Source organism: Haliotis cracherodii, unplaced genomic scaffold, assembly GCF_022045235.1.
Source record: "Haliotis cracherodii isolate W230 unplaced genomic scaffold, xgHalCrac1.p SCAF_14, whole genome shotgun sequence".
Classification (NCBI taxonomy): Eukaryota; Metazoa; Mollusca; class Gastropoda; order Lepetellida; family Haliotidae; genus Haliotis; species Haliotis cracherodii.
Genome location: NW_027266269.1, coordinates 5,953,764 through 5,981,251, shown reverse-complemented (window position 1 = coordinate 5,981,251; position 27,488 = coordinate 5,953,764). Strand labels below are relative to the sequence as shown.

The 27,488-nt window shown below is 42.8% G+C and overlaps 1 protein-coding gene across 1 annotated transcript in view; it reads right to left on the bottom strand.

Annotated features, from left to right (window-relative positions):
- The window catches only part of LOC139460982 (synaptic vesicle glycoprotein 2C-like), a 63,064-nt gene extending 36,338 nt beyond the window's left edge, over positions 1 to 26,726 (bottom strand). The window contains exons 1-2 of the mRNA XM_071242444.1: positions 26,650 to 26,726; positions 23,172 to 23,302 (exon numbers count right to left, since the gene is read on the bottom strand). Coding sequence (XP_071098545.1) covers positions 23,172 to 23,302; positions 26,650 to 26,705 — 187 coding nt within the window. The 5' untranslated portion in view covers positions 26,706 to 26,726. The remainder of the gene's footprint in view (positions 1 to 23,171; positions 23,303 to 26,649) is intronic.
- Positions 26,727 to 27,488: the final 762 nt, after the last annotated feature.

Here is a 27,488-nt window from a genome sequence, read left to right as displayed (position 1 = left end):
TATGTGTGTGTGTGTGTGTGTGTGTGTGTGTGTGTGTGTGTGTGTGTGTGTGTGTGTGTGTGTGTGTGTGTGTGTGTGTGTGTGTGTGTGTGTGTGTGTATGTATGTATGTATGTATGTATGTATGTATGAAGGTGTATATATGTATGTATGTATATGTATGTGTGTGTGTGTGTATGTATATACACACATGATGTGTTTCGGGAAAACACACATATATATATATGTGTATGCATATCTCAGTTATACATGCTATATTTATATCACAAGAAATGTACATCCATGTAACGTATGTTCACTACAATTGATTAAACCTGCTGTACAACCTTGGAACCTGATGTACAACCCTTTGAAAGGAATAAAAAATGTCAACCAAAAAAGAAAAAAGTAAACATCAATAATGGCAGCCATCTTGTAATGCTGCATTATGGATCTTATTATCATCAATAGTTTTTTTCCTTGGCACACAAGCACGTGACTTTATGAAGTGAGGTGAGGTGAGGTGAGGTGAGGTGAGGTGAGGTGAGGTGAGGTGAGGTGAAATGGGGTTTAACGTTGCGTCCAAGATTATTGCACTTATATAGCGACATGCATGTCCGTGTGTGTGTGTGTGTGTGTGGCTGCTTGTACTAGTCCGGACTGATGCCGATTTATAGTGCTAGCTCACTGAGATACCATGCTGCAGTTTAACATGAATACCCCACTCAGAGACAGTATACTGACTCCGAGCCGACCAGTCCTTGTTTTAGCCCCTTAATGCCAAGCGCCAGACAGGGTAGCAACAAGTACCATCTTTTAACGTCTTTTGGTATGACGCGGCTGGGGATCGAACCCCGGACCTTCCACTCTCCAGGCAGACGCTCTACCACTAGATCATGGAGGCGGTCTTTATGAAGTTAGCAGACGATATTTTAAAGTAGTTTATAACATGATTCATTATGGACACAGGGTGAAAATTCTGATGTTTTCACCTCCTCATTATTTTATTGCCAACAGTCCGAACATTCTCAGGAAATTTAATCTAACCAACGTTCCCACTGTGCGACCAATGCTAACAGACCACCTCAAAAAAAAACGTTTATGTTCACTGTAGGATCATATCGCGGCGTGTCAGCTTAATGTGGGAGGAAAGCCCCAAGTGATGCAGGTCTCAGACGTTTACCACTTCGGTGAAACCCACGAGCACGGGTATAGTGCTGACAAACCTAGAAACATAATCGTGGCGAACCGGGATTCGAACCCACAATCATAGGTTTCTGGCGTGCCCAAGGGACGCAACTCTGCACAGCGAATTACGGCGCCTTAGACGACTGGGCCACCCGTGCCCCCCGACTCTAAATGAAAACGTGTAAATGAACAAGCTCATTCTGCTTGCATGTTATTGACGGCTTTGAATGAAGGGCAAGGTCACCATCGGAATAAGGAAAGACAACCGTGATCTACTCACAGTTCGATTATATGTCTGTGGTAGCTCTATGAATAACAAATATAGAATGCAAAGTGAATTTGATGCAGGTGACGATCTAGTTTGGTTTAATAAAGTGTGTGAAAATGGCTCTCACTTCCATGAGATCCCTTCCATTCTGCCTTGTACAGTTGTAAAAATGAATGACGTCTCATAATTTGTTTAGATAATGCCCTTATCTTGAACGAAATGTCACCTTTCCATTTGACATTCACCCTGTCGCGTGGCACACTGTTCCAAGTTGGGCTTGTTGGGCTAGAATCTGCTAGAATCTTTGCTTCCCCGGACAAAACGGGAAAGGATGTGCCATTGTTATTTTCATACTGCAGCATGGTGTCTCAGTGGACTTTGACACAGTAAACTAGCATTAGTCCAGACTAGAATAAGCACACTCATACACATGCATTCACATCGCAATATAAGTGCAATAATATTGATCACAAAATGAAGCCTCACCTCACCTCAACCTCATCCCACCTCACTGCACCCCACCCCACCTCACCTTACAGCACCCCACCTCACCTCACCTCACCCCACCCCACCTCACCTTACAGCACCCCACCTCACCTCACCTCACCCCACCCCACCTCACCTCACTGCACCCCACAGCACCCCACCCCACCCCACCTCACTGCACCCCACCTCACCTCACTGCACCCCACCCCACCCCACCTCACTGCACCCCACCCCACCTCACCTCACTGCACCCCACAGCACCCCACCCCACCCCACCTCACTGCACCCCATCCCACCTCACCTCACTGCACCCCACAGCACCCCACCCCACCCCACCTCACCTCACAGCACCCCACCTCACCTCACTGCACCCCATCCCACCTCACCTCACAGCACCCCACCTCACCTCACTGCACCCCATCCCACCTCACTGCACCCCACCCCACCTCACTGCACCCCACCCCACCTCACCTCACCTCACCCCTTCCCACCTCACCTCACTGCACCCCATCTCACCCCACAGCACCTCACCTCACAGCACCCCACCCCACCTCACTGCACCCCACCCCACCTCACAGCACCCCACCCCACCTCACCTCACAGCACCCCACCTCACTGCACCCCACCCCACCTCACAGCACCCCACCCCACCTCACCTCACAGCACCCCACCCCACCTCACTGCACCCCACCCCACCTCACCTCACTGCACCCCACCCCACCTCACCTCACAGCACCCCACCTCACCTCTACTCACACCACAGCACCTCACCTCTACTCACCCCACTCCACCTCACAGGACCTCACCTCTACTCACCCACGTCATCCCAACTCACCTCACCTCACTGCACCCCACCCCACCTCACCCCACAGCACCTCACCTCACCTCACAGCACCCCACCCCACCTCACCTCACCCCACTCCACCCCAATCGTTCTCTAAGGAAATCCAGTGCTAATTCAGAAACTGGGCAAGTGTGGGCTAATGACACCAACCTTTCACAAAATTGGAGTATTTGATAAAACCAAGGGTCACACAAGTATTCAAAACATTCAATAAACTTTGCCCCTTTGTCTGCTTTCAATTTTCAGGCGCCATGACAAGATGATGGTCACATGTGACCGGAATACCAGAAACGAAATCTGCCAACTGGTCCTAGTAATTGAACCAGCCAATCAAAACGTGTGTTACATTGCAATGGTCAATTCATTTGTAAATCTAAACCTATCATCACTGAACATACTAAATGGTAACTAAAAATCTTTAATGTTACGATAAATTATTAACGTATTCCAATCACTAAAACATATTTACTTTCGATTTTCACAATGAAAACTGATTGTTGAATTAAATTCAATTGTCGAAGGTACGTTGAAAAATATATTTTCGTTTCTGAATATTGTGTTGCAGCCTTTGTGAGGGTGATATATTTGGTGTAATTAATATTTATTGAAATGGTCCCCATGACGATGGTCTAAAATGAAAATGCAATCTGCACAATGAATCCCAATGACATGCTTGATAAGCAACTGAGTTTGTCTTAACGAAGCGTTGAACAGTATATCAGTTTTATCACCGTGTGTTCGTTTTATGTTGGGGATTCCCCTTGATGAACTGGGGGGCACGGGTGGCCCAGTCGTCTAAGGAGCCGCAATTTGCTGTGCAGAGTTTCGTCCCTTGGGCACGCCAGAAACCTATGATTGTGGGTTCGAATCCCGGTTCGCCCTGATTATGTTTCTAGGTTTGTCAGCACCATACTCGTGGGTTTCACCGAAGTGGTAAACGTCTGCAACCTGCATCACTTCGGGCTTTCCTCCCACATTAAGCTGACACGCCGCGATAACTGGAATACTGTTAAAAGCAGTTTAAACCAAACTCACTCACTCACTCACTCACTCACTCACCCTTGATGAACTAAACAGGCCACCGAAAGTAGCGACCATACTGTGCCTCAAGAATGGACACAATCATCACAAAGAATGAGTGACCGAGTTAAGATTTGACGTTGCATCGGCATTATGGCAACCATATAGTGAGGAAAACAAAATGATTTATCATCCAAAACTGGCTCCCACAGGAGATATCGCTTGGATGAGATCAAGCGATATCTACACTGTAGATATTGCTGCAATGAAATTGCATCACAATGCTTTGCAGACCATTGTGACGTCACTGGTTACCATGACGTCACAATCAAATGACATCACTAATGGCTCTGCTACTGAAGCTGTTAGCAGTACTTTTTACACTGAAGACACTGCTAATTACTGTCCACAAATTGAAAAAGTTGAAAGATTGATGTTGGATGATAAATAAAATCTCATCCTCGTGTCTTTTGATATCAAATATATCAACACTCGTTGATAAAAGTGGCAAAAATCCTCGGCAAGCCTCAGAATTTTTCCACTTTTATCAACTCGTGTTGATATATTTTATATCAAAAGACACTCGGGTGAGATGCTCTATATGGCAGAGGACACCAAGACATCATACATTGTACCCATGTGGGGAATTGAACCAGCGTGTGACACGTACCCATGTGGGGAATTGAACCAGCGTGTGACACGTACCCATGTGGGCAATTGAACCAGCGTGTGACACGTACCCATGTGGGGAATTGAACCAGCGTGTGACACGTACCGATGTGGGGAATTGAACCAGGGCGTCACACATTGTACCCATGTGGGGAATTGAACCAGGGCGTCACACGGTACCCATGTGGGGAATTGAACAAGCACGTGACACGTACCCATGTGGGGAATTGAACCAGCGCATGACAAGTACTCATGTGGGGAATTGAACCAGCATGTGACACGTACCCATGTGGGGAATTGAACCAGCGCGTGACACGTACCCATGTGGGGAATTGAACCAGCGCATGACAAGTACTCATATGGGGAATTGGACCAGCTCGTGACATGTACCCATGTGGGGAATTGAACCAGCATGTGACACGTACCCATGTGGGGAATTGAACCAGGGCGTCACACGGTACCCATGTGGGGAATTGAACCAGCGCGTGTCACGTACCCATGTGGGGAATTGAACCAGCGCGTGACACGTACCCATGTGGGGAATTGAACCAGCACGTGACAAGTACCCATGTGGGGAATTGAACCAGCGCGTGACACGTACCCATGTGGGGAATTGAACCAGCGCGTGACAAGTACTCATGTGGGGAATTGAACCAGCGCGTGAAAAGTACTCATGTGGGGAATTGAACCAGCGTGTGACACGTACCCATGTGGGGAATTGAACCAGGGTGTCACACGTTGTACCCATGTTGGGAATTGAACCTGGCCGTCACACATTGTACCCATGTGGGGAATTGAAGCAGGGCGTCACACAGTACCCATGTGGGGAATTGAACCAGGGTGTCACACATTGTACCAATGTGGGGAATTGAACCAGGGTGTCATACATTGTACCCATGTGGGGAATCGAACCAGAACGTCACACATTGTACCCATGTGGGGAATTGAACCAGGGCGTCACACATTGTACCCATGTGGGGAATTGAACCAGGGCGTCACACATTGTACCCATGTGGGGAATTGAACCAGGGTGTCACACATTGTACCCATGTGGGGAATTGAACCAGGGCATCACACATTGTACCCATGTGGGGAATTGAAGCAGGGCGTCACACGGTACCCATGTGGGGAATTGAACCAGGGTGTCACACATTGTACCCATGTGGGGAATCGAACCAGGGCGTCACACATTGTACCCATGTGGGGAATTGAACCAGGGTGTCACACGTTGTACCCATGTGGGAAATTGAACAAGGGTGTCATACATTGTACCCATGTGGGGAATTGAACCAGGGTGTCACACATTGTACCCATGTGGGGAATCGAACCAGGGCGTCACACATTGTACCCATGTGGGGAATTGAACCAGGGCATCACACATTGTACCCATGTGGGGAATTGAACCAGGGCGTCACACGGTACCCATGTGGGGAATCGAAACAGGGCGTCACACATTGTACCCATGTGGGGAATTGAACCAGGGTGTCATACATTGTACCCATGTGGGAAATTGAACCAGGGTGTCATACATTGTACCCATGTAGGGAATTGAACCAGGGTGTCACACATTGTACCCATGTGGGGAATTGAACCAGGGTGTCACACATTGTACCCATGTGGGGAATTGAACCAGGGCGTCATACATTGTACCCATGTGGGGAATTGAACATTCGCGTCATACATTGTACCCATGTGGGGAATTGAACCAGGGCGTCACACAAGTCATATCTAAAACCAAATATGTCAAACATATTTGCGAATCACAATATTATCACAAAGAATGAACAACCTGGATCTAACGAATCCATATTTCATACAATACCGTTAGCCAAGACAACAATGATATGAGACTTACTAATCACAGAAGGGTTAAACAATTGCACAAAATTAATGAATTTAGTCAAAAAGATTCTTTCCACTGAAAATAATTCATACTTTATGCCCTTAATTTCACGAACGCTGAGACCCGTGAAGATCTGGGGTAGAGTAGGTCTTCAGCAACCCATGCTTGCCGTAAAAGGCAACTATGCTTGTCGTTTGAGGCGACTAACGGGATCGGGTGGTCAGGCTGACCGACTTGATTGACGCATGTATCCTAATTGCGTGGATCGATGTTCAGGATATGAATCACTGGACTATCTGGTCCAGACTCGATTATTTACAGACTGTCATGATATGTCTGGAATATTGCTGAGTGCAGTGTAAAACAACAAACAACAAATAAACAAACAAACATGAACGATGAACAAACCTGCAGAATATATAGGTTCACTGCTTCCAAACTCCGACAATTGTTCATAATCGACAGTCGTCATGATCACCAGATCTTCATTCAAACCAAACGGTCATCACTCATGTTCCACCGTTAGAAACGAAGGCATGTTCTCTCCAAGACTAGTAATGACACAACCATACCACAAGCTTTCACTTTCGACATTGCAATATCGAGATCTCCATCACTTTATCATGTAAACATAAAATCCTACCACCTGTTACATGCTGTCAATACCACCTCACTATAAAAAAAAGGGGGGCTTGCCTCGATATAAAGCGAAACAGCTTATCGTGGAAATATAAATCCATAAATCAGCATTAATCACTCGAGGTGGTATTTGAAAGGACATGGCAAAATAGACTTCAAGGAAAAGGAGTAGTTTACATTCATCCTGGGTACAATACGTGTGGTAAAAAGCACGAATATAAACACCAGATAATGTGTTGCACGCATCAGGTATTAAGATTTAATGAAGCAGATAGACCTGCTGATGGGGTTTGACAGCCTGTGTGCACAGCCAATCATCGCCAGGTATATTGGCATTCCATGATCAAAAATACTGATGTATACATCTGTTTCTAAAATACAGTTACAATATTCAACGTAATAAGCGCCCAGGGTGCTCTCACAAGAGGGCTCTTATTAGAATATTATTTTGGTGAAAAAAAAACAGTTGAACGATCGTAAATTTCGTGGTTTATCATGTGTTTATGCTGACAGCCTGAAATGTTTATATACAACATATTTTTCCAAATTTTATTGTCAATAATTAAGAGTGCATATAGCACATGACTTATTATAGACGAACAAGAAAGAAGTGAGAAAAGCTCACATACCCCCCGTTATCCCCTCTGGTCAACAACAAATAGTAAATAGTTTGTTAATTAATGAAATATTACATATTTCAAACTGATTTTAACTTCAATGTTTTAAAAACTAAGATTGAGTTCCAGTTACAATTGACACCCCCCCCCCCCCAATCTCCCATGTTACCAGTGTTCACTACGAGGAAGTAGATCACCATGAACACCTTTGAATAAAAATTTGATTGAGGAGTTACATAAGAAGAATTATCAAAAGGACCAAAAATTGTTGATATAAAAACACATAAAAAATGGAACAATATCATATAAGAAAATCGAAAATTAATAATTTCCATCTAGCCTTAACAGATATGGTTAAGAATTCATAAATTCAAACTAACACAAATCACAGATACTTATGATGATCTACATGTGTGGAAACAAATTTTGGAAAATATATTAGCTATACAAAACCAGCCATCAAAATTTCTATATTCCATCATGTTTCCATGAAAACAGCAAAAGAGAAAACTTTCAGAATCTTATAAAAGATAAAAAAACAATCATAGTGGTTAATGTAGCAAGTTTGCTGAAGCTAGGATACATAATATTGTAAACATGGATCGTACAAAAACTCTACCTAAAATTTATGTTTCACCATGATTCCATGGAAACGGCAAAAATAAAAAAATCAGAATCTTCAAACTAGCAAAAGGCACAAGTACTCATTGTGGTAAATGTGTGTAGCAAGCTTGATGAAGCTAGGGTGCATGGTTAAAAAGATATAGGTCGTACAAAACACCCACCCTAAAAGTTTAAGTTTCTTAATGTGTCCATGGAAACGGCAAAAAAATCAAAAAAATCAGAATCTTCAAACTAGCAAAAGGCACAAGTAGTCATTGTGGTTAATGTGTGTAGCAAGTTTGGTGAAGCTAGGGTGCATGGTTAAAAAGTTATGGGCCGTACAAAAGCTCGGACGGACGGACGGACGGACGGAAGAACGGACTATCAGAACGCGATTTACACGCAATTTATAATAAAGAAGTCTTGTACATTGATCAATCAGAAGTGGTGCTAATTGGGATTGTTCACTAGCCAATATATCAGCGAATATCGCTGTGGGCGCTTATTACGTCGAATACAGTATATTGTGTTTTTCAAAATCACGCAGACTTTCATCTTGTTGGCAAAGTCTATGTAAGTGACAAGTCAAAGTGAAATTACGAAACTCAGAAATTAGGAACTGATCCCCCTAAACGTAAAGCGAAATCTTTCACGACTAGCTTCATGTATATAATCAGTGTTGGGTTTAACGCCGCTTTAAACAGTATTCCAGTTATATCACGGCGTGTCAGCTTAATGTGGGAGGAAAGCCCGAAGTGATGCAGGCGTCAGATGTTTACCACCTCGGTGAAACCCACGAGCACGGGTATGGTGCTGACAAACCTAGAAACATAATCGTGGCGAACCGGGATTCCAACCCACAATCATAGGTTTTTGGCGTGCCCAAGGGACGTTACTCTGCACAGCGAATCGCGGCGCCTTAGACGACTGGGCCACCGTGCCCCCATGAAAAAATAAGAAACAAATCACATCTTGATTCAGTTGAAATAATACAAAGAATTACCAGAGAACTGTCATAGCGACTGATTTACGACATCCATTGTCTGAAGAACATTTGATTGCAAAGGCTCATTACCCTGGAGCCATGACATCTATATGCCTTGAAACACTTACTTACTAAATGTCAGGTGACCATGGCTATATATAAGCCTTGGTCCAAAGAGGGAAAAAAAGGAAGGAGAAAAGAAAGGTCTTACCCTTAGCCTAGCTAGGGTTAGGCTGGGTGCTCCGGGGCACCTAGACAACAACCACTACCACCATGTGCTGACCTGGCACATAGTGTCTTTTGTATGTATATATCTACATCTATAAAGTAAAACTGTATATACTGCAAGCCATCGTCTCCAAGTTGTCACTTCCTACTGAGAACCATATGTCGGCCCCTTGCATATACGAGTATGCAAATTGTTCATTAATCAACGTATGTCGCCTCTTGCATATACGAGTATGCAAATTATTCATTAATCAACGTCGGACTGACACACGTTGTTAATTTGGTGGAGCTATCGGGTATGACAGACTTCTTAGTCTGTCCTTTCCTGTACCTCTTTGCAGCATGGCATATGGTTCACAAAACTGTAGGAAGTGACAATCTCTTATTAAAAGGATATACTATCTTCCTGAAGGCCAATCACAAAGAACGAAGAAACGAAGATTAATCAAAGCCAGTATATTAATGCCAAAATGTGTCTTTCCAAAATTCTGTTTTGTATATGTGCAATATACTCCAAATTACATCTTTAGTCAAGCTGGATCTTTGAAGTTATTGTGTAGGGAATCTTTGAAATGTCTCCAGGCCACGCCAGACATATAGTTGCAGCTAGGGCCCAGACAAACCTAAGCTGTATGTTATCGAGTCACACCTTAAAGCTCGACTCATAATTTCAAAAATCTAAACGAAAAAATTTGTAATTTGTTACAAGTTATTAATGTGCACAGTTTTGTACAAAATTGAATGTATTGTCTAGGACTTTGAATTCAGATTAGGGATATTCTAGGGTAAGCCACCCCTACACATATGTTTATTGTATGTCAGTATTAAGTAATTAACAGCACAGCAGTATTCAGCATTTCAGAGTTTTGATGTCGGAATTAAGGATTTTTTTTTCTTGGGCATCGCACCCACAATATCTGGGCAAGCTCCGTCAAAGACACGGGAAGAGCACCCATTGTACTTAAAAGGGCAATAGTACCCACAAGTACCGTTTGAGTCACGCGGTAAAGCTAGACTCCTGGTTTCAAATTTCTTTATGCGAAATATTTGCTGAGATGTTTAATTTGTACTTTTTATGACATTACTCATTATCATTATTCGGTACTGAGTCGCACCTCCAAACTAGACTCCTGAATTCAAAGAACCTTCTGTGATATATTTATTGAATCTGTGCAAAGCGGTAATTACCTTGTAGTGAAATTGCACATTACAAAGATCACTTAGTTAGTTTTCAAACTTGCACTAAATCGAACTGGCTAGATAATCACTTTCATACCGTCATTGCATAGATATATTTGTTGCATAAGGATTTCATATAACCAGGGTGTCACACATTGTACCCATGTGGGGAATTGAACCAGGACTTCACACGTTGTACCCATGTGGGGAATTGAACCAGGGCGTCACACATTGTACCCATGTGGGGAATTGAACCAGGGTATCACACATTGTACCCATGTGGGGAATTGAACCAGGGTGTCACACATTGTACCCATGTGGGGAATTGAACCAGGGCGTCACACATTGTACCCACGTGGGGAATTGAACCAGGGTGTCATACATTGTACCCATGTGGGGAATTGAACCAGAGTGTTATACATTGTACCCATGTGGGGAATTGAACCAGGGTGTCACACATTGTACCCATGTGGGGAATGGAACCAAGGTGTCATACATTGTACCCATGTGGGGAATTGAACCAGGGTGTCACACATTGTACCCATGTGGGGAATTGAACCAGAGCATCACACATTGTACCCATGTGGGGAATTGAACCAGGGCATCACACATTGTACCCATGTGGGGAATTGAACCAGGGTGTCACACATTGTACCCATGTGGGGAATTGAACCAGGACTTCACACATTGTACCCATGTGGGGAATTGAACCAGGGTGTCACACATTGTACCCATGTGGGGAATTGAACCAGGGTGTCACACATTGTACACATGTGAGGATTTGAACCAGGGTGTCACACATTGTACCCATGTGGGGAATTGAACCAGGGTGTCACACATTGTACCCATGTGGGGAATTGAACCAGGGTGTCACACATTGTACCCATGTGGGGAATTGAACCAGGACTTCACACATTGTACCCATGTGGGGAATTGAACCAGGGTGTCACACATTGTACCCATGTGGGGAATTGAACCAGGACTTCACACATTGTCCCCATGTGGGGAATTGAACCAGGGTGTCACACATTGTACCCATGTGGGGAATTGAACCAGGACTTCACACATTGTACCCATCTGGGGAATTGAACCAGGACTTCACACATTGTACCCATGTGGGAAATTGAATCAGGGTGTCACATATTGAACCCATGTGGGGAATTGAACCAGGACTTTACACATTGTCCCCATGTGGGGAATTGAACCAGGGTGTCACACATTGTACCCATGTGGGGAATTGAACCAGGGTGTTGCACGTTGTACCCATTTTGGAAATTGAACCAGGACTTCACACGTTGTACCCATGTGGGGAATTGAACCAGGGTGTCACACATTGTACCCATGTGGGGAATTGAACCAGGGTGTCATACATTGTACCCATGTGGGGAATTGAACCAGGGTGTCACACATTGTACCAATGTGGGGAATTGAACCAGGACTTCACAGGTTGTACCCATGTGGGGAATTGAACCAGGGTGTCACACATTGTACCCATGTGGGTAATTGAACCAGGGTGTCACACATTGTACCAATGTGGGGAATTGAACCAGGGTGTCACACGTTGTACCCATGTGGAGAATTGAACCAGGACTTCACACATTGTCCCCATGTGGGGAATTGAACCAGGGTGTCACACATTGTACCCATGTGGGGAATTGAACCAGGGTGTTGCACATTGTACCCATGTGGGAAATTGAACCAGGACTTCACACGTTGTACCCATGTGGGGAATTGAACCAGGGTGTCACACATTGTACCCATGTGGGGAATTGAACCAGGGTGTCATACATTGTACCCATGTGGGGAATTGAACCAGGGTGTCACACATTGTACCCATGTGGGGAATTGAACCAGGACTTCACACGTTGTACCCATGTGGGGAATTGAACCAGGGTGTCACACATTGTACCCATGTGGGGAATTGAACCAGGGTGTCACACATTGTACCCATGTGGGGAATTGAACCAGGGTGTCACACGTTGTACCCATGTGGGGAATTGAACCAGGGTGTCACACGTTGTACCCATGTGGGGAATTGAACAAGGGTGTCACACATTGTACCCATGTGGGGAATTGAACCAGGGTGTCACACATTGTACCCATGTGGGGAATTGAACCAGGGTGTCACACGTTGTACCCATGTGGGGAATTGAACCAGGGCATCACACATTGTACCCATGTGGGGAATTGAACCAGGGTGTCACACATTGTACCCATGTGGGGAATTGAACCAGGGTGTCACACATTGTATCCATGTGGGGAATTGAACCAGGGTGTCACACATTGTACCCATGTGGGGAATTGAACCAGGGTGTCACACATTGTACCCATGTGGGGAATTGAACCAGGGTGTCACACATTGTACCCATGTTGGAAATTGAACCAGGGTGTCACACATTGTACCCATGTGGGGAATTGAACCATGCCTAAGTCCTTAGACTTGACAAGTCTGAACCATAAGACCACCCCATCACACCAGAAATATCCAGCTGAGCTAAAAATTAATAATTGTAATAGACACCCTTTGATCTAGGGCTGGGACAGGTAACTCGGGTACCAAGGTGAGGTGGGTACTGAGCAGGACCCACGTACCCACAGGACTACCTGGACCCATGGTTAGTCACGTGATATATCGTTTAAATTATCCTAGAATTATATGGTTACAATACATGTCACTAATGTTCGCATTTCTTTTTGACTGTGCAGCCATTCCTTCTGATTTTTAATATGGTTGAATAAAGATATATCTTAATTCAGCTTCAGTGTATGAATGACCAGATTGTTTATTATCTGTATCTAAATACTATTTGCCAAGGCTATTCTACAAATGTTCCCAATCGGACCTACAGCGGGTACCCGGGTAGGGTCGGGTAATAGGGGGGTGGGTACCCGGGTAGGGTCGGGTAATAGGGGGGTGGGTACCCGGGTAGGGTCGGGTAATAGGTACCCGGATAAGGTCGGGTAATAGGGGGGTGGGTACCCGGGTAGGGTCGGGTAATATGTACCTAGGTAGGGTCGGGTAATAGGGGGGTGGGTACCCGGGTAGGGTCGGGTAATAGGGGGGTGGGTACCCGGGTAGGGTCGGGTAATAGGCGGGTGGGTACCCGGGAAGTAAATTTGGACTCGTCCAAGCCCTACTTTGCTCTATTAAAATCCTATTTCAGTCTATTAATCAAAATAGTCGAACTATTACATAGGTGATATACACTTCATGACTGATTCACCACGGCTTGTCAGCCCTTATTAAAATATCTGCTAGTGTACTATCTGGTTTAATAATCATGTTGAAACTGAAATATTCACCAGCTGTACATCAAGCTGTGATTTGACCTTTGACAGTCATTGTTACATTTCCTGGTCTATATTGATACAAACATCACGTACACAGCATACAGTTCCACTATCAGAAGGACACATGGACGAACAGTGTTGTTTCTTGGTTGTTTCATATCATATTATGTTGTTTAGTTTCATGAAGATCAACTTCATAATCGTTCGTTCGTTTGTTGTTTAATACCGCACTCAGAAATATTCCAGCTATATGACAGTGGTCAGTAAATAATCAAGTTGGACCAGACAATCCAGTGATTGACATCATGAGCATCGATCCACGCAATTGGGATCGATGACTTGCATCAACCCAGTCAGCGAGCCTGACCACCAGATCGGTCACCTTTCACGTCAAGCACAGTCGCCTTTTACGTCAAGCATAGTCGCCTTTTACAGCAAGCTTAGTCGCCTTTTACGGCAAGCATGGGTTGCTAAAGACCTCACGGGTGCACTTGATAATCAACCTGACAACTCCAATGATCAATATGATACAGGAGTATATCTGGACCTTCTCAGAGGCCAATATATGAACCCAAGTTTGTAGCAAATGACATTAAAAAATCCCAATTTGAATTTATGAGAATAAGTGAGTGAGTGAGTTGGGTTTCACGCCACTTTTAACAGTATTCCAGTTATATCACGGCGTGTCAGCTTACTGTGGGAGGAAAGCCCCAAGTGATGCAGGTCTCAGACGTTTACCACTTCCCAGAAACCCTCGAGCACGGGTATGGTGCTGACAAACCTACAAACATAATCGGGGCGAACCAGGATTCGAACCACAATCATAGGTTTCTGGCGTGAACAAGGGACGTAACTCTGCACAGCGAATCGCGGCACCTTAGACGACTGGGCCACCCATGCCCCCTTATGAGAATAAGAACATTTAAAAAAAACGGTTTTGAAGAATAATATGTCGTTTTCCAATTTTTCCAATCTCAATCAAATCTTAGTGGTCACTTACACAAAGACCTGAGGGCATCCCTTTGTAGGTCATGTCAGAACGACCTTTCATCCGACCAATCAGACTGCGGCATACAAGATTGCAAAAAGTGAAGGTCCAAAGGTGTTTTCTTAAAGTAACTGTGCTGTTCATGAACATTTCATGAATTTCAGTTCTTGAACTACTCATGATCCAAACTGTAACATTTGTGAACTTAAGTTCAAGATGTTTTCATGAACTAAATTGAGCAGTTTGTAAGGGTAAGTTCAAGAACAGTTCATGACTTATTGTGCCATTTAATGTTCACAAAGTGCCCATGAACATTTCATGGGCTGTTCATGAACAACTCTTCATGAAGTTTTAATGAATTGTTCATGACCAATTCATGGAAATTTCACAGGGGTATGTGATTGTTCATCACAAGCGGAATGTGGCTTTGCTAGTTTCGGCCTGAGTATGTTACTGCGCTCAATTACTGTGGAAAGACATTGTTTATCATCTTCAGTATGTGAAGGAGGTATTCGCAAGGTAGTCAAAACATGAATGTGAAACAGAAAATAAATTGAAACCATTGTTCATTGTTTTAAACATCCCTGTGTTGATTAAATATTTCGGGGAAATAATTTTATTGTAAATAAAACTGTGATGAATACCGTATTCGACATAATACGCGCCCAGGGCACTCTCAAAATTAGAAATAGGGGGCTCTTATTAGAATATTATTTTGGTGAAAAAAACAGAGTTGAAAGATAAATTTCGTGGTTTATGCTGACAGCCTGAAATGTTTATGTACGACAGATATATTTTTCCAGAATTTGATTGCCCATAATTAAGGGTGCATATAACACACAATTACGTATTATACGCGGGAAAATAAGTCTTGTGTACATTGATTAATTAGAAGGGGTGCTAATTGGGATTGTTCACTAGCCAATATATTAGCAAATATCGCCGTGGGTGCTTATTAGAGCGGGGCACTTATTACGTCGAATACGATTATGACAGTTCCTGAGCTACAGATAAGCAGCGTATTTGCTTAAATACCCCAAAAATATTCAAAACCCAATTACTTTCCATCAACTTGTTTACAGAAACGTATGCATTAAATAAAAAACTCAAATGTACTTTTATACCCAATGAAGCTTTTTCAGTATGCATACAAAGGAGCTAATTTCCGAAACACAATTACATGCTAATTTACTTTCCAAGTCAAGCCTATATATTTCGAACAGTTATATACATCTAAAACATTATTCCTTTTTTTTCACCTTAAACACATGTTAAAGTCTTCACTAATTTGAAAAACCCAATAGTGATGAATAGATGAGCGGTCTGTAAAATAATCAAGTCTGGACCAGACAATCAAGTGATTGACAAAATATTGGTTACCCAATAAAAAATGTAAAAGAGTAAAACTAAAAACTCAATTGCTCAAAAAGTTATCTGGAGCTCTGAGAATTTAGGATTTGGTAAGTAGTGTGTTGCAGCTGTGCCAGCAATAAACAGAACAACACACGCCGGCCTCTAATAGACGATGGGTCAACAGTTTGCACGAAATTAATAGACCATGGCGTCTAAGAGAGGAAATACGATATACATAAGGAAAGTTAATTGTAGTAATTAACAATTTTATGTATCGAACATACTTTCCATGAACCTTTGGAAAGGGTGTAAAATATCGGCAGCTATGGTACAGAACTTGAATAAGACATTCTTAAAAACATTGTGATTTCTCCGCGCCTCTGTAGCGTACAGGTACACTCACTGGGCTACAGACAAGAAGTTGCGCGTTCGATCTTCGGGAATATAAAGAAAACATTTCTCATTTGATTTTACATGTCATAACATTCTGTTCAAATCCAAAATAAATATCTAGCCAGAAACATTTATGTTATAATGTAAATGAAAATTGTATTACTAAAATCCTGGGAATATTATAACATCCCTGTTCAGATTTAACCCAACTGGAGAACGATAGGATGACGTCACTGGGGGTGTATAAGTATAGGAAAAAACACATCCGAGGGTTGTTATGATAAGATAGACACAATTTTATGAATAACAACTTCTTTAATACTGTGAAAAGCGACGTTTCGGTATAGATCCTTATACCGTTGTCAAGCAAGACTGAATGAGGGTTGTTGTTGTTGCATTAGGTGTTTAAGAGGTCGCCTTCTGCCTAGGCAATTTCGGCTGGCCTGTCCCTCTTTGGGACTCCTGTGTGTGAGAAGGGTACACATATCTATTGTGAGTTCGGTGTTCACATCATTTCTGTTTTTGCATTGATATGATTTCTATTTTCTTATATTGATATGATTTCATTTTTATCCTTGGCTGCTCTGTTTATATACGTTCGAGCAGCTGTCCATCTCTCAGAAATAGAGTTAGTTTGGCCTTCGCTATTGCATCTCTTGGCTTTAGGAGATCTATGACAGATAGCGGATCTAACTGCAATTCTTGTTTTAACCTAGCCCGGGCTGGGGCATGGTCTTGACATTCTAGTAACACGTGGTCAATGGTTTCAGCCTGATTGCAAGATGAACAAACCTTGTCATAGTGCTTTTTGTGACCAAGTCCGTGAATGAGGGAAATAGTACAGAATATATATAGTAGGTGGAGGATTAACAGTAGAGGATTAACAGTAGAGGATTAACAGTAGAGGATTAACAGTAACAACAATTGCATACATGAGTGGGCTAACATTGGTAGGTGTGACAACAAAGGGATGATGCTGTCACAACACGATGGACAGAGAACACATAGGGGGAATCCAATAGGGACATGAAGCCAATAAACATGATAAGTGATTATTGCTTGATGAGTTTATAGTAGGCGGATGGGATGAAATAGCCTTGATCTCTGTTGATCCGTCAACTTCTAAGTAATGCCTATCAAACAATTTAGGTTGTTATGATATTTAAAACCCGCATCCCGAGGGATTTTCCACAAAATAAACTAGAAAACTTCAAGGCCTTAGGCGTATTCTTAATCAAAACGGAACTAATAAAACGCATCTAAAAACACTATAATCTACCAAATCAAAATTACATAAACACACAAACATCCACCATACCCAGCTCCCTTAGTTCTCCTCCCCAACCCCATCGGCATCTATTCCAAATCTCAAAATACCAAAATTCTATATAAGCAACCCCTAAAGCCCCCTCTTGGGTTGCACAGACCACTTTCGCCCCTTTCTGAAACACATTAAATGGCCTGGCCGGGCCCGTGTGCGAAATACGCATCAGTCGGAAAGCGCACGTTAAATCTCCAAAGTAAGTAAGTCAGTAAGTAAGTAAGGGATTTTCCAAGGGAAAGGGTTTTAAATTTCATAACAACCCGAGGGGAAGTGTTTTATCTTACTTATAAATCTATTCATTGGAATCGCTATTAAGTAAGAGACTTCTTTCTATAGGCATTAAGACCTATTGTGAGGTTTTACTTTCCAGTCGGGTTAAATCTCATTAACATGGACGTTGTAATGTCCCTGGGATTTTATTAATATAACTTCCGTTCAGATTGTAACATGTAATGAAATGTAAAATCAAATGACAAATGTTTTCTTTATATTCCCGAGGATCGAACTCGCAACCTTCATATCTGTAGCCCAGTGAATGTACCACGAGGCTACAGAGGTGTTGATAAGCCTCACTGCTTTTTAGAATGTCCTTTTCAAGATCCGTACGCCAGCAACAGATATTTTACGCGCGTTTCCTAAGGTTCATGGAAAGTATGTTGGAAACATAAAAATGTTGATAAATGTTGTTTTCAGTTTCTTTTTTTGGTTTATAAGCATGGAAAAACACTTTCCCTCGGTTTTGGTAGACAGAGCATGCCCTGGGGGTCGGGAAAAACCGCAGGGGCTTCACCCCCTTGGTTTTTCCCTCTCCCCAGGGCATGCTCTATCTACTAAAACCTCGTGAGCGTGTTTTCTCCAATACTTATAAACTGATTTTGAACCTTAAAATTATCCCCAAACTAAAATTCAACCCATTATAAGTGTACAATAAAGCACATCCAAGGGTTCATCACATTTGAAACATGCATCCAGAGCTCCAGATAAGCTGCGTATCTGCGTAAAATACGCATCAGAAATGCAGAAATATGCAGTAAAATAAAATCCAAGCATATCAAATACGCAACGAACGTTACAGATACGCTACAAAAATAAAACTTGTATGTATCATCAAAATATAGTGAAGTAACCTGCGTATTTGATTAGCGAATCAGCAACTTATGTTGAAATTATAAACGGGCATTCCGTCAACCTTGCCAAACTCCACGATGACAGTTACATCATGATCATTTGCCATCACACTTTCTTGTGGAAGTATCGTGGTATTTTTGAGTCCTATAAAGCTCTCTAACCCACACGACACCAGTTTGCAGGGACTTGATGAATAGTGTTTTTAAATATTTAACTTAAATACCCACATGTGTAAAAACTAGTGGGTAACAGAAATTGAATACCCAGATAGAATTACTGATACCCAGTGATTTTAAAATGCATGGGTAAAATACCCACAACACTAAAAGCTAAACTTGAGCTCTGTGCATCCTAAGGATAATGGTTTTAGATATCATATAAACCCGAGGGGAAGTGTTTTATCTAACTTATGAACCGAAAAAAGAAACTGAAAACAACATTTATCAACATTTTTATGTTTCCAACAAACTTTCCATGAACCTTAGGAAACGGGCGTACGGATCTTGAAAAGGACATTCTAAAAACCAGTGAGGCTTATCAACACCTCTGTAGCCTCGTGGTACACTCACTGGGCTACAGATATGAAGGTTGCGAGTTGGATCCTCGGGAATATAAAGAAAACAATCGTTACATGTTACAATCTGAACGGAAGTTATATTAATAAAATACCCAGGACATTATATAAAATCCCTGGGATATTATAACACATAAAATAGCAAATATGACTTGAATATCCTATAAAATCCCAGGGACATTACAACGTCCCTGTTTATGAGATTTAACCCAACTAGAGAACAATAGGATGACGTCACTGCAGGTTTATAAGTGAAGGTAAATCCCTGTATACTACAACATGGCAATATCCAATTTGAGAACTTTTGAAGACAATTGCCTGAGACTTGGTGACGAATATCTGTATCTGAGCAGGTCCACATAATCCTTGCGAGTCCCTTTCACGAGCTGTACGAAGGATGCAGTTTGGGTCAGTTCAGGTTGAGATCAGAATATGCGAAGTTACATGCCTCTGTGAAACACCACTCTCTTGTGAGAGAGCAAGCATATGTTGACTGTTTGACACCACCTAAATTTCATGTCATATCTTAAGTCAGTGTAAATATCACATTCTATGAGGAAATGTATTTCACTCTCAATCTTATCTGGGCAGTAAAGGTCTAGGTGGTAGAGCATCTGCTGGAGATTGGATGGGGAGCTGTTCAATCCCCTCCATGTCGTACCAAGTCTTTATAAAACGATACTTGTAGGGCTTGGATGGGTAACTCGGGTACCCTGGTCGGTGGGTACTGAGTAGAACCCGGGTACCCACAGGACTACCCAGACCCGTGGTCAGTCACATGATATATTGTTTAATGACAAAAAATTATCTTGCAGCTCTTTGGTTACACTACAAGCCACTAATGTCAGGACTACCCAGACCCGTGGTCAGTCACGTGATATATTGTTTAATGACAAAAAATTATCTTGCAGCTCTGTGGTTACACTACAAGCCACTAGTGTTCGCATTTCTTTCTGACTATGCACCCATTCCTTCTGATTTTTTCATATGGTTGAAGAAAGATATATCTTAATTCAGCTTCAGTGTATGAATGACCAGATTGTTTAAATGTATCTAAATACTATTTGCCAGGGCTATGCTACAAATGTTCCCAATTGAGACATCTCTGAGACCTACAGTGGGTACCCGGGTAGGGTCGGGTAATGGGGGGGGGGGGGGGGGGGGGGGTTACCCGGGTAGGGTCGGGTAATAGGGGGGGGGGGGGGGGGGGTACCCAGGTAGGGTCGGGTAATAGGGGGTGGGTACCGGGTAGTAAATTTGGACTCGTCCCACCTTTAACTTGTTGTTACCTGTAGCGTGGCATTAAGGGGATAAAATAAGAACTGGCTGGGTCGGAGTCAGTGTTCTGTCTGAGTTGGATGTTGATATAGATCTATAATTGCAATAATCTTTAAAGGGGCACTGATCTAACGCAATTCCCCGGGACTGGTTGTTGCCTTTGTTATTGTTTTTTCCAAGTGAGTACCCGGATGTATAGCAGAAATCTAGACTAGTTCGCGACCTCTGCGGCGCCATTCGTAAGCGCATTAGTCACTTTTTTAGATACCGGTACTAATAAGGGCGTATGGTCACATTGATCAACAAAATGAAATACAGTTTTCGAGATAATAAGGAAATGTAGGTATCTTTGTGGGTAGCATCGGTAATGGTGACGAAGTTTTGATAAGTCACTTGCTTGGTAATTTTGCGATTTTCATGTACACTATTTTGACTTGCAACATAATGTAAATAAAATACCATAATTACAACCTACCAAATTTATGTGTATAAATTTTAGGGAGCTTCCTTGTTCGAGGAATGTATCCGTGAATATCCACACAAAGGAACAATATCCCACTCGTCTGCAGCTGTACAAAGAAACTTATTCGATGTCACGTGCCTCTGTAAAAATCAAATTTTTAAAAGATATATATCGTTTCGGGATATTATAACCCGTGTTCGTTTCTCAACTGATCACTTGGATTGCTTCAGGTGTTTCACATAGGTGTCAAGTCTCAAGGGTCGGCTGAGAAAGCCCACGTGACAACTATTTTCATAACGTCCACGGTCCCTAAAAAATCCATTGAGTGATAGATAACAATGATCAATCAATCAACGTTAATCAGTTAACCCTTTGAACAAAGTATGTTGTTTTTACATGGGCACTTCACGCCATGATATGAGTGTATTCCCTTTGTTTTAGTAAACCTAGACATGTAAACACTCACTTTTGACATATCCACTGTGCAAGATAACAGTGAGTTAGATAACAATGAACAACCAGTCAGTGTATTATCGGTTACCCTTTGAACAAAGTATGTTGTTTTTAAATCTGTACTTCACGCCATGATATGAGTGTATTCCCTAGGTTAAGTAAACCTACCTTCACTTGTAAACTCTTACGTTTGAAATATCCACTGTGCTAGTTAACAGTAATTAATCAATCAACGTATTTTCTGTTAATCCTTTGATGACTAGGAACGATCCGTTGATTTACAAAAAAAAGTAAATCAACTGATCATTCATCTCTTGCTGGGCTGCCACGTGCATATTACATAACACACATTTCACCTCACTTCAAACCTGGATTTAGATTGAATAATTACCCCAGACACAATTAATGCCAAATGGGAACCTTTGTCAGGTAATCTAAGTGGTGCTACCACTAATTGTACCTGTAATAAATTCATTAACTGAGCAGCAAGTGAATGACGACAAATACACAAGTGTAGGGTTATACGAGAAAACGTGGATGACAACAAGGGAGTAGTAATCGTATTATCGACGCAATCCGAAAATGCTTTCACTGCATGGATACTTTTTTTAGTATTAAACTATAACCATCTGGGGTATTTCCAAATGACGACATCCGATGAGCTCCGCCGTTCTTTTTGTCTGTTTGTTTTGGCTGAAGAAATTAATTAACACGCGCCCTTTGTCGAAATCTTTATAGATCACAGTTAACCAATCAGTGTTTATGCAAAATTGCGTAAAACAAATATTGCCTCCAGCCTCCAAGTTTATTTAACTGTCCTTGCGGACGGTAGCCCAGTCTCTGGTCACGCTCAGTTGCGTTGCGTATCATCCGGGTACTCAAGGGGGAAAAAACAATAACAAAGGCAACAATCAGTCTGTGCAATTACGTTAGATCAGTGCCCCTTTAACTGACAATTAAACCCCATTTCACCTGACCTCGTATTTATCAACAGCTGATTAATTGGGTAGGGAAGGTTAGTCTTACATTATCTGTGTGTAAAAAAAAATAAACAAAGATGGGTATCTTTTAGTTGAAAGACATAAAATATCACAGACCGCCGTCATATAGCTGGAATATTGCTGAGTGCGGCGTTAACAACAAACCAACCAACCAACCGATCTTTCTGGTATAAAATACAATATTTTCGGAGCCATATTTTCATTAAGATCAAGAGTGGGAATTGCTGGGATTGTTGATGGGCCTAGCAAACATGGAAGCCCTTGTGACATCATCTGTGTTAACGCTGGCTAGGTCAGATGACGAGGAATATGACACGGACGTTACGACAACCAGTGACAACCGCTGACAATATTCTCAACCAGTTAGTCTTCACCCACCTCGACCCGCGCCCATTTCGTCTCCCTCCAATCCGTCCTCCCACTGTATCAGGCGCTTCCTTTCATCGTTGTCGTCCATTGTGAAGGAATGATCGCCTTCCGTCCGTCTCAGATCGTCTGCTGTCTGCGAACTGTCGTCCGACATAGGTAAACTTCAGTTAGAAGTTGTGTACATGGTTTTGTTATGACGGTGTAAGGATAAACACTTCCCTGTGAAATTACGGACTACAGTGACGCAGCAGCTTTCGATAATAAACGTTATAAAGTAATACCTCCTCCGGTTTTATAACCTACGTATTTCTTTTCAGTAAATAATTTGTTTTATGTTTAATTAGAAATAACGGATCGTCTATTCTCTGCAACGATGCAGATTTAGAAGGAGACTTTTTTTGGATGGTGTGCAAGTGCAAGTGTTCACCGATACATTTCGGTCATATAATACAAACAATGACACTTCTCTTTGGGCAGACGGGGTATTTAGGCATGAAGACAATTGTATGAATTGTCAGGAATTTGGAATCTAATATTTATTTGTTTCAAAGTTGTAATACCGTGACTTATGTTTTTTACATGATACAAGGGACGCTAACTGGAATTGTTTTTGTACGCGCAGCTATCAAAGCGCATCACGATGTGTAGACGGAAGCCCAGTCATTCCACGACGGGCACCTGTTTACAGCTCCTAACAGCGTTGAAAGCAGAGCGGAGGAGGAAAGCATGTAATGTGTTTCATTTATGTAACATTATATTGGTTTCTAAATCCCATATGTAATGGGTTTAGAACAGCCCTTTTTTCCAGCTGTATCCAAACAAGCTATTTTTTTTTCACCTCTGCCAACAACCTATCCATATTTCTCAAGAAAATATTCCCTGAAAACATCTTTCCGAACTCGGCAATATTCCAGCTATATGACGGCGGTCTGTAAATAATCGAGTCTGGACCAGACAATCCAGTGATTGACATCATGACCATCGATCCACGCACATTGGGATACGATGACATGCATCAACCAAGTCAGCGAGCCTGACCACCCGATCCCGTTTATCCATGGTTGGTGAAGATCAATTCTAACGCGGATTTGCAACTCGTACGTGTACATGGAGAAGCCAGACAACCCGTACTCGTAGTTACTGATCCGTACTCTGATTCGGGGTGGTCGGGTAGCCTTGTGGTTAAAGCGTTCGCTCGCCACGCCGAAGACCCGGGTTCGATTCCCGACATGGGTACAATGTGTGAAGCCCATTTCTGGTGTCCTCCCGCCGTGATATTGCTGGAATATTGCTAAAAGCGGCGTAAAACCAAACTCACTCACTCACTCACTCTGATTCCCGTATCCTTGTACACACACGAATTTTATCGTACGGATGGGTCACCTTTTTCTTGTTTGTTGCTAAGTACGATGTGAGCTGAGGTGAAATTGGGTTTAACGTCGCGTCCAAGATTATTGCACTCATATAGCGACGTGCATGCACGTGTGTGTGTGGCTGCTTGTACTTGTCCGGATATAGTGCTAGCTCACTGAGATACCATGCCGCAGTTTAACATCAATACCCCACTCAGACACAGTATACTGACTCCGAGCCGACCAGTCCTTGTTTTAGCCCCTTAATGCCGAGCGCCAGGCAGGGTAACAACAAGTACCATCTTTTGACGTCTTTGGGTATGACGCGGCCGGGGATCGAACCCCAGGCCTTCCGCTCTCCGGGCGGACGCTCTACCACGGAGGTGGTCTGTTTAGTAAGAATGATATGGCCAGGCAAACCAGTGGTTGATACTATGAACACCTTCCTTACTTGGGTACGATGACACGCAAGTCGCCGAGACTGAACACCTGCTTAACCTTTTTTGTGTGTACGGATCTCCGTGTCTGCGTGTCGATATTTGTCCCCAACTTACATGTGTCAATATAACAATATATACTCATCGACAAAAGAAACGTCAATACCATACATGTTGGTTAATATTTAAAGAATTACTCATATTCAAGAGATATTAGATCGGTTCGATGCACAAACGAACATACTGATATGTTGTGAGAACCGACGCTCAAGAACGCATCACATGTGACGTCATAGATCCATGACTCGAGATGCACCATTTGTCTCGTGCAGGATTAGCGTGTAAAGTTTGGAAACCACGTGCAGCATATCGCGTTAAGAAAAAAAACACGCTGTGGTAACACTTGACTGATTGTTAGTTTTGTCATTAAGTGGTACGCATTAGAAACATCTCTTCTTAACGTACATATTTCTCTGTATGGTTGTATGGTTCGCGTTTCTTTTGGCGGTGAGTACATATACTTTTTCTATTTCTAGATAAGTTGGTGGAATTATTTTAAGGGGTTGTTTTTTTAATAATTTGACCTATCTTTTTATCACCCCAAATGGAAATATCGCTTCGGCGAAATCAATGAAATTGCATCACAATGCTTTTTCCGGCCAAAGTATGTGATGTCATTGGTAACCATGACGTCACAATCAAATTACACAATATTTCTGCATAGAACCTGGTCAGCTTTACTTTTTACACTCAGGACCCTGATTATTACTGTTTACAAACTGAAAATGTTGGCAGAATGAATTTTGGAAGATAAATATAATCCCACCCACGTGTCACAAACACATGCGAAGGCAAGTCAATTGTTCACCTGGACAAATATATCAACTCGAATGGATACAAGTTTCTTGTCGAGGAGTTTTAAACTTTTGTCATCGAGTGGATATATTTGTCCAGGTGAACAATTGACTTGCCTTCGCATGTGTTTGTGACGGGTGCCACCGGTGGGACAGGATACGCTCACCTTTTCGTGAACACCTGGTAGCATCTTTATTTGATAGTGATTCATAAACACATGCTCATTATATAGTCGGAATCGTACAATGGACTCTGTTTATAGCAGAAAGTTCTGTCAAATATGAAAAGGACCGCCTCCGTGGTCTAGTGGTAGAGCGTACGCCCGGAGAGCGGAAGGTCCGGGGTTCGATCCCCGGCCGCGTCATACCAAAAGACGTTAAAAGATGGTACTTGTTCTTACCCTGTCTGGCGCTCGCCATTAAGCTAAAACAAGGACTGGTCGGCTCGGAGTCAGTATACTGTGTCTGAGTGGGGTATTCATGTTAAACTGCGGCATGGTATCTCAGTGAGCTAGCACTATAAATCGGCATCAGTCCGGACTAGTACAAGCAGCCACACATACACACACATGTACATGCACGTCGCTATATAAGTGCAATAAATTTGGACGCGACGTTAAACCCCATTTCACCTCACCTCAAATATGAAAAGGGTTTTGTCGCTTTTATTTATAAAAAAAACATCGGGTGAGAGTCTTCATGTATACATTTCAGCGTGATATACGAAACATCCACATGAATTAGGTTGGTGTAAGAATCGCTTGTGTCACGCCATGACTAATGAATTTACGTGCTGACATAGGACATAGGACACACGCAACACGCGTCAATCAATAACATTTACCTGTAGATAGCCTGGTAGCCTGAGTCCCCCACCCCCAGGCGAACTGACGACGTCATCCTCGGGGTCGACAAACAGTAAACACAAATAACACGTAGTAAGCCTTTCAAGCAAATCCCAGATCATCATAGACCGTAACTGCTTGTGTGACCGCAATCGGATTAAATATACATGTTCCGGGCTGTAAATATTTGACGTATTGGACAGAACATGTGTATCATCGATCTTTGTTCTGTTGGAGAGACGGGTGTGTAAAAACAACTGCGGGTACAGGTTCGCTTGTGTCGCGGTGTGGGGTATTGCACGGGTGAACCGTGAGTTTGAGAGTGACTTCTGAATGCCGCCTGTGATATATGTGTTGGAGATAACATCCTATGAGTGATAACCGGCGAGAAGATACGGAGGCAGCGGTAGATCAGTACATACTTGTACTATCTCGCCAGAGTGAGTGAGTGAGATTTATATGAGTGAGTGAGATTTGAGTGAGTGAGTGAGATTTGAGTGAGTGAGTGAGATTTGAGTGAGTGAGTGAGTGGGTGGGTGGGTGAGTGGGTGAGTGGGTGGGTGGGTGGGTGGGTGGGTGGGTGGGTGAGTGAGTGAGTGAGATTTGAGTGAGTGAGTGAGTGGGTGGGTGGGTGAGTGAGTGAGTGAGTGGGTGAGTGAGTGAGTGAGTGAGTGAGTGGGTGGGTGAGTAAGTGAGTGAGTGAGTGAGTGAGTGGATGAATGGGTAAGAGAGTGAGTGAGTGAGTGAGTTAGAGTGGGTGAGTGAGTGAGTGAGAGTGGGTGGGTGGGTGGGTGAGTGAGTGAGTGAGTGAGTGAGTGAGTGAGTGAGTGCGCGAGTG